This window comes from Pelophylax lessonae (genome assembly GCF_965119305.1).
Source record: "Pelophylax lessonae genome assembly, chromosome: 13".
NCBI classification, from domain to species: domain Eukaryota; kingdom Metazoa; phylum Chordata; class Amphibia; order Anura; family Ranidae; genus Pelophylax; species Pelophylax lessonae.
The window spans coordinates 8,672,747-8,682,146 of NC_138780.1; the positions used below are offsets into that span (position 1 = coordinate 8,672,747).

A 9,400-nucleotide genomic window follows, 5' to 3' on the forward strand; every position below is an offset into this window, starting at 1 on the left:
CTGACTGACTCTCCTCACACTGACTGACTCTCCTCACACACTGACTGACTCTCCTCACACTGACTGACTCTCCTCACACTGACTGACTCTCCTCACACACTGACTGACTCTCCTCACACTGACTGACTGACTCTCCTCACACACTGACTGACTCTCCTCACACACTGACTGACTCTCCTCACACTGACTGACTCTCCTCACACTGACTGACTCTCCTCACACACTGACTGACTCTCCTCACACTGACTGACTCTCCTCACACTGACTGACTGACTCTCCTCACACTGACTGACTGACTCTCCTCACACTGACTGACTGACTCTCCTCACACTGACTGACTCTCCTCACACACTGACTGACTCTCCTCACACTGACTGACTCTCCTCACACTGACTGACTCTCCTCACACTGACTGACTCTCCTCACACTGACTGACTCTCCTCACACACTGACTGACTCTCCTCACACACTGACTGACTGACTCTCCACACACTGACTGACTCTCCTCACACTGACTGACTCTCCTCACACACTGACTGACTCTCCTCACACACTGACTGACTCTCCTCACACTGACTGACTGACTCTCCTCACACTGACTGACTGACTCTCCTCACACTGACTGACTCTCCTCACACACTGACTGACTCTCCTCACACTGACTGACTCTCCTCACACACTGACTGACTCTCCTCACACACTGACTGACTCTCCTCACACTGACTGACTCTCCTCACATTGACTGACTCTCCTCACACTGACTGACTGACTCTCCTCACACACTGACTGACTCTCCTCACACACTGACTCTCCTCACACACTGACTGACTCTCCTCAAACTGACTGACTCTCCTCACACTGACTGACTGACTCTCCTCACACACTGACTGACTCTCCTCACACACTGACTCTCCTCACACACTGACTGACTCTCCTCAAACTGACTGACTCTCCTCACACTGACTGACTCTCCTCACACACTGACTGACTCTCCTCACACACTGACTGACTCTCCTCACACTCTGACTGACTCTCCTCACACTGACTGACTGACTCTCCTCACACTGACTGACTCTCCTCACACTGACTGACTCTCCTCACACTGACTGACTCTCCTCACACTGACTGACTCTCCTCACACACTGACTGACTCTCCTCACACTGACTGACTCTCCTCACACTGACTGACTCTCCTCACACACTGACTGACTCTCCTCACACTGACTGACTCTCCTCACACACTGACTGACTCTCCTCACACTGACTGACTCTCCTCACACACTGACTGACTCTCCTCACACACTGACTGACTCTCCTCACACTGACTGACTCTCCTCACACACTGACTGACTCTCCTCACACTGACTGACTCTCCTCACACTGACTGACTCTCCTCACACACTGACTGACTCTCCTCACACACTGACTGACTCTCCTCACACTGACTGACTGACTCTACTCACACTGACTGACTCTCCTCACACTGACTGACTCTCCTCACACTGACTGACTCTCCTCACACACTGACTGACTCTCCTCACACACTGACTGACTCACACTGACTGACTCTCCTCACACACTGACTGACTCTCCTCACACTGACTGACTCTCCTAACACACTGACTGACTCTCCTAACACACTGACTGACTCTCCTCACACACTGACTGACTCACCTCACACACTGACTGACTCTCCTCACACTGACTGACTCTCCTCACACTGACTGACTCTCCTCACACTGACTGACTCTCCTCACACACTGACTGACTCTCCTCACACACTGACTGACTCTCTCATCTTTCTGCCTCCATACTGGAAGTCACTGATCGTCTCAGAGGGAACTCGTCACATGATTGGGCTGTCCCGTGACGGACAGGAGCTACCAGCCAATCAGCTTTGACTATTGTCGGGCGGGAAAAGACGGACGCGTCTCTGTGGTACGGCCCCGAGTAAGATGGAAGCCGAGGCCGTCCCGTCCACCTCGGGGGTCTCAGAGCAGCCCGGAGCCGCGGACACCACGGGGCGGCCGCTCATCTTTAACACGCTGGTGGACAAGTTTTTGGAAGGGCTGGTGGAGGTGGGAAGGTAAGTCGGAGCGCACTGATTGGTCGCCTTATCGGACTCGGCGCGCTGCGATTGGCTGTGGCGCACTTTGGGGTTCGCGACAGAGGATTGGCTGAACGCCTCAGAGACTGTGATCTGATTGGGCGAGATGGGGATGCGGCTGAAGTTTGATTGGCTGAGGGATTTTTTGGTCTATTTCTATGTTTTGGGGCTTGCCATAAGAGCTGACAATCAGTGGGGTGGGATTTGCTGGCAGTGTTATACCCTCCCCCACCACAGCAAGTACTGACTGGAGGGTGGAAGAGTCTGTCTGTGATCCCAATGGGGAAATAAGGGGGGTAGTTGTCACCAGGATGACATAAAAACAGAGAATCCCCCTCACTTCCTGTCCTGGTGACACTTCTTTTACCAGACAGGAAGTGAGGGGAGATCGCCAACAGATACACAGAGAACAATAAGATCCTGGGGGTCTAATAACAACAATTCTGTGTGAAAGCCCCTCCCCCTCACTTCCTAGCTGAGCCTGAAGCTGGTGGGAGGGGCCTGTAACTTGAAGGCGGTGTCCAGTCAGAGCTGGTGGGAGGGGCCTGGAGATGATGGGAGGAGTCTGGAACTTGCTGGTGGGAGGGGCCTGGAGATGATGGGAGGAGTGTTTAACTTGCAGGAGATGTCCAGAGCTGGTGGGAGGGGCCTGCAGATGATGGGAGGAGTCTTTAACTTGCAGGAGGTGTCCAGAGCTGGTAGGAGGGGCCTTCAGATGATGGAAGAAGTCTGAGGTTAGTGGGAAGGGCCTGGAGCTGATGGGAGGAGTCTGGAACTTGCAGGAGGTGTCCAGATCTGGTGGGAGGGGCCTGGAGATGATGGGAGGAGTCGTTAACTTGCAGGAGGTGTCCAGAGCTGGTGGGAGTGGCCTGTAAATTGCAAGAGGTGTCCAGAGCTTGTGGGAGGAGATGATGGGAGGAGTCTTTAACTTGCAGGAGGTGTCCAGAGCTGGCTGGAGCAGCCTAGAGCTGATGGGAGGGGTCTGGAGCTTGTGGGAGGAGTCTGAAAAATTGCAGAAGGAGCCTGGAGCTTATGGGAGGAGTCTAACTTGCAGGAGGTGTCCAGAGCTGGTGGGAGGGGCCTTCAGATGATGGAAGAAGTCTGAGGTTAGTGGGAAGGGCCTGGAGCTGATGGGAGGAGTCTGGAACTTGCAGGAGGTGTCCAGATCTGTTGGGAGGGGCCTGGAGATGATGGGAGGAGTTGTTAACTTGCAGGAGGTGTCCAGAGCTGGTGGGAGGGGCCTGTAAATTGCAAGAGGTGTCCAGAGCTTGTGGGAGGAGATGATGGGAGGAGTCTTTAACTCGCAGGAGGTGTCCAGAGCTGGCTGGAGCAGCCTAGAGCTGATGGGAGGGGTCTGAAGCTTGTGGGAGGATTCTGAAAAATTGCAGAAGGAGCCTGGAGCTGATGGGAGGGGCCTGGAGCTTATGGGAGGAGTCTGGAACTTGCAGGAGGTGTCCAGAGATGGTGGGAGGGGCCTGAAGCTGAAAGGAGAAGTCTAGAACTTGCAGGAGGTGCCTAGAGAAGGTAGGAGGAGACTGGAGCTGGTGGGAGGGGCCCGGAGCTGATAGGAAAAGGCTAGAACTTTCAGGAGGAGACTGGAGAAGGTAGGAGGAGCCTGGAGCTGGCAGAAGGTGTGCAAGGCTGGTGGGAGGGGCCTGGAGCTGGTTGAAGGAGTCTGGGATTTGCAGGAGATGTCCAGAGCTGGCTAGAGGAGCATAGAGCTGATGGGAGGGGCCTGGAGCCCCAGGAGAAGTCTTAACTTGCAGGAGGTGTCCAGAGCTGGTAGGAGGGGCCTTTAGATTATGGAAGGAGCCTGGAGCTGGCAAGAGGTGTGCAGAGCTGGTGGGAGGGGCCTGGAGCCGGCAGAAGGTGTGTTGGGAGGGGCCTGGAGCTGCAGGAGGAGTCTTGAGCTGGTGGGGAGGGGCCTGGAGCTGGTTGAAGAAGTCCGGGATTTGCAGGAGGTGTCTAGAGCAGCATAGAGCTGATGGGAGGAGTCTAAAATGTAGGCAGAGCCTGGAGCTTGTGGGGGGAGTCTGGAAGGTGGTGGAGCAAAGTATGCCTAAATAAGAGGATCCCAGTCATGTGACCCGCTCTCCTCCAACCAGAGTTCTCTGTGTTGCTTTGGCCATTTCATTCTCCACACCACAGCGTGCATTTTATGAATGGTCTGCAGTGTATGGAGAGCTGTTCTGAAAGCCAATCACAGCAGTCCCATTATTACTCCACAGCTGGTGTGAAGGGGTTAATGTAGATTAGTGACCGATCCCTACACTGACAGCACAGCGAGGAAGCCCCCACAATGCAGTTCTGTACAGAAAAGGCCCCTCCCCCCATGGTGATGACAAACCTACAGCTGTACAGATCAGTGTGTGACCTCTGACCTCCCAATCACCTTCTATAACCCCTCCCCCCCTTCCTCCGCAGCTACCAGCGCTTCGCTCGCTGCTACAAGAAGTTCTACCGGCTGCAGCCGGAGCTGACCCGGGGAATCTACGACCAGTTCGTGGCCCAACTACATTCCTCCATCAAGGTGAGCCGACCCCAATTTTACTTTCAGCGTATCGTAAAGTGAGACCCCCCTCCCAGAATTCCTACCGCCGCCATGAATACTCACCATACTTTATGTCCGGTAGCTCCATCTAGTGGCTATTATGAGGTATTTTTTTGTGGAAGACCTCAATCAGAACAATACCTCATTATGGGCACTAGATGGCGCTGACAGACACAGGAAACACACGTATTAGACACAATACGGAGATTCTTCCTGATGGCTGTGGGAATATTTTGGGGATTTTATGCAGCAATTTTTTTTTTTTTTTTTTAATAAAGTTATTTATTACTATTTTTTTTTTCCTCAGGCTGAGATTCAGGAGATAAAGGAAGAGGGGAATCTGGAAGCGCTGCTGGACTCTTTGGATAAGATGGAGAAGGAGGCAGCAAGCACAGCGGATGTCAAATGGTGAGATCGGTGTTTATCGCTTCTCGATTTTAGGGTCACTCTTCAGGGGGCCTTCAAGGACACAGAACGTTTTTCATTAAAGGAGGAGTTCATGATAGAAGAGGCTTAAAGTAGTTGTAAATCCCTTCCATATACCCAGTGAAGTGACCGCCCTCAGGAAATACACAGAGATAGAAGTTATACATAAGTTGTACCTGTTTATCTGCAGTCTACTATTCTCTGCAGACAGGATTTATAAAGCTTGTCTGAGAGTTCAGGGGAAAAAAAGGGGGCGGAGAGCTGTAACCACACACTGCAGACTTAAGTGAGGAGAATACTGAGAGCTGATTGGAGGGAAGGGGCACACCACACCACCCCCCCCTTCCCCCTTCACGCAGAAACAGATTTGAGGCTGTCAATTACAGGCTGTGTGCTGGATGTCCCTTCTCTGTCACCATTTATCTTTTGGTGTCCGGAAAACCCATCATAGTGACATAGTTAATCAGGAGCCTGTAGCTATTTATCTGATCTTCCCAGGAGCCTGCAGTCACTATATCTGGTCTCCCCAGGAGCCTGCAGTCACTATATCTGGTCTCCCCAGGAGTCTGCAGTCACTATATCTGGTCTCCCCAGGAGCCTGCATTCACTATATCTGATCTCCCCAGGACTCTGCATTCACTATATCTGCTCTCCCCAGGAGCCTGCATTCACTATATCTGATCTCCCCAGGAGTCTGCATTCACTATATCTGCTCTCCCCAGGAGCCTGCATTCACTATATCTGATCTCCCCAGGAGCCTGCAGTCACTATATCCGGTCTCCCCCGGACTCTGCAGTCACTATATCTGGTCTCCCCAGGACTCTGCAGTCACTATATCCGGTCTCCCCCGGACTCTGCAGTCACTATATCTGATCTCCCCAGGACTCTGCAGTCACTATATCTGATCTCCCCAGGACTCTGCAGTCACTACATAAATATAAACTGCTAAATACCTTTTCTCATCAGCAGTATATAGCAGTCTTGTGACTTCTATCAGTGTCTGGTTAAATCTTATAGGAGTAGTTTCATTCTCCTCTCACTGTCCTATTAGCCTGCAGGACCCCCGACCCTCTGTCTGTACAGTGCTGATTGGTTCTGTGCTGATCACATGCTTTGAATATTTAAAAATGAAGTAACCCGTGTTTTTGGCGCTCAGATAAAGTGTAGTTCCACTTTAACCTCTTAAATGCTGGTGGGTGCTAAATGTGAGGGAACCAATGGCCACACGTTACCCCTGATCTGCAGAGGCCCCCCGGCCACAGCGAAATGAAAAACTGTTCTTTGCTCCGACAGGCGTCCCAGCGGAGTTCCCGAAGAGGACTTGCGGGCTCACTTGGTTCCGTACCTCCTGCAGCAGCGGGAATACTTACGCAAGTTGGTGAAGGAGAGGGAACAGGAGAACGCCAAGCTGGCCCAGTCCGTCCTGGCTGGGAGGAGGAAGATCGAGGAGATGCAGCAGGAGATCCAGAGGAGGCAGCAGGCCTGGAAGGTGAGGAGGCACCACTATGGAGGAGGTGTATGTGCTGTGTGGTTTAACCACTTCAATACCGGGCACTTTCACCCCCTTATATAATATTATTATTTTATTTATTTATTTATTTATTTTTTTTCATCAGGAATGTAAACATCCCTTGTGACAGTAATAGGCAGTGACGGGTACTTTTTTTGGAGGGATCGGGGGTCTATAAGACCCCAAATTCCTCCTTTTTTGCACTTAAAAGCATTCAAAATGCCAAGCTTGGCTGTTTTGAATGCTGTAAATTTTTTTAAAAATCTGGCGATTTTTAAGGCTCCAGTACCCGGAAGGGATGTCAGGACGTCGCTTCTGAGTTACTACATCGGAGACCCGATCAGAGCTGATTCCGGCTTTGTTTGCGTCTTCGGCCAGCCGGCGGAGGTGACGGCTGGTCGCTTGAGGCCTTTCAGTGGGACGGGAGACCCAGGCGAAGTGGCGGGAGGAGGGGACGTCCCCTCCCGCTGCTTTAATAAGAGCTGAGCAGCTTCTTGGCTGCATTGGTTGTTATTACAAGAAAGCCAACTGTCGGCTCTAAAAAAAGGTACCGGGTTGATCCCTGTAGCTGCAGGCATCGCTCCGGTACAGCCTCTTGAACCAACATCGGCAAGTTTGTGACCGATAATTCAAAAAAAAAGTGAATATCAGTCCCCGATAATTGGCCCCACCGATAATCGGTCGATCCCTACCACAAATTATGGGATATATCTGAAAATTGATCAATCCTTATGTACTGACAGATACATCTCATTTCTTGAGGCCCAAAAATGCCAGGACAGTACATATTATCCCCCAAATTACCCCTTTTTATGAAGTAGACAGTCCAAAGTATTTAGTAAGAGTCATTTGGACTCTTTTTTTAAGTTTGAACTTTTAGAAGAAATTTTGAATGAATGAAGAAATTAATTAAATGAAAAAAAAATAATATATTTTCACAATTTATTTTTATATTTTTACATACTGTCACAATTGCAGTACAGCGTCATCATGTAACTGGTGTGGCGGTGATCAGGGACACTGAAGACCGTACTGGGGAAAAAAAAAATAAATAAATAATAATTGTTTGTATTCAATTTGTTTTGTTACTTATTTGTCTTTTCTTTTTTTGCAATTTTCTTTTTTTTACCCACTGTAACAATACTGTGTAAACGGTCCAAGGTATTTAGTTAGAGGCGCGGCATTTGTCTTTTGAATTTGTAATTTTATTGTCACAATTTTTTGGAAAATTAAATGTGAAAAAAATATTTTTTTTTTTCACGATTTTTTTATTTTACATACTGTCACCGTTGCATTACAGCATCATCATATAACCGGTGTGGTGGTGATAGTATAAAAAAAAAAAAAAAATATATATATATATATATATATATATATATATATATATATATATATTATTATTATTACATTTTCTTATCTTTTTTTTACAACTGTGTGTGTGTGTGTGTTTTTTTTTTTATTTTTTACATACTGTGATTGTAGTGTACCATAGAAACACTGTACTATCTGGGGGAGGTAATGAAGATTTTTTTTTTTTTCTTTTACACATTATGTTTGCTTATAACAGTGAATTTCACTGTTATAAGCAACTGTGTTTTTCTGAATTAGATGGGTTCATTCAGTGTTTACTGCTGTGATTGGCCACATCTAATAACATGGTACAAATGGGCTGTTATTGGCCCTGTCTGTACCATGTGATCACTGTGACCAATCACAGAGATCAACACAGTAGTACACAATGGATGGCATGAATGGACGCATTGAATTGTGTACAATTGTCATGTGATCTGTTGTAATTGGTCACAGCGATCACATGGTACAGATGGGCTGTGATTGGCCCTGTCTGTACCATGTGATCACTGTGACCAACCACAGAGATCAACACAATAGTACACCGTGAATGGATGCCATCCATTGTGTACAATTGTCATGTGATCTGTTGTAATTGGTCACAGCGATCACATGGTACAGATGGGCTGTGATTGGCCCTGTCTGTACCATGTGATCACTGTGACCAACCACAGAGATCAACACAATAGTACACCGTGAATGGATGCCATCCATTGTGTACAATTGTCATGTGATCTGTTGTGATTGGTCACAGCGAGCGTTCACATGGTACAGATGGGCTGTGATTGGTCCTGTCTGTACCATGTGATCACTGTAACCAATCACAGAGATCTGCACAATAGTACACAATGAATGGATGCCATCCATTGTGTAAAGTTGTCATGTGATCTGTTGTGATTGGTCACAGTGATCACATGGCACTGGCAGCGGGCCGGTACATTAATCTGTTATTACAGCGGGTGACAGTGCGCACTGCAGCAGGGCATGTGGGGGGTGTGCAAGAGGTGCAATCCTGGAAGGAATGTCGTTTGGCATCCAGCCAGAACGGCGAATGTTGCCATTAAGAAACTCTAAGAGACTCATTCTGTTAACGTTGCTGATTACTTTTTGTTTTTGTGTTGTAGAATTTAAGCCAATCCCAGAGGGAGCTGATCCTGTCCATCCAGGAGACCGAGAAGGTGTGACCAGCAACTCTTCTAATGCCAACTGCTGTCCCATATTGTGGATGGATACAACTGTCCCCGCCCCCGCTGCCTTGCTGCAACCCTTCTCCTCCATATTATAGGACCTCTATTGTGATATTATATTCTGAGGATAATACAGGGGACCATAGTATTCAGCATGTTCTCTTCTACATTTCACATCCGTATATATATATATATATATATATATATATATCTTCTCTCCACTTTTACTACACTTCTTCTTGTTCTGCGTGTAAAAATGGCAGTTACCG

At 48.6% G+C, this 9,400-nt stretch overlaps 1 protein-coding gene across 1 annotated transcript; it reads left to right on the forward strand.

Annotated features, from left to right (window-relative positions):
- Window positions 1-1,955: 1,955 nt before the first annotated feature.
- Window positions 1,956-9,187, forward strand: LOC309543343 (polyamine-modulated factor 1-like; the record flags this gene model as incomplete). The annotated part of the gene is made up of 5 exons (XM_082242810.1): window positions 1,956-2,086; window positions 4,532-4,637; window positions 4,966-5,066; window positions 6,378-6,573; window positions 9,069-9,187. The coding sequence occupies 5 exons, from the start codon at window positions 1,956-1,958 to the stop codon at window positions 9,126-9,128; spliced, it is 594 nt and encodes a 197-aa protein (XP_082098936.1). The 3' UTR covers window positions 9,129-9,187.
- Between the last annotated feature and the right edge of the window lie 213 nt (window positions 9,188-9,400).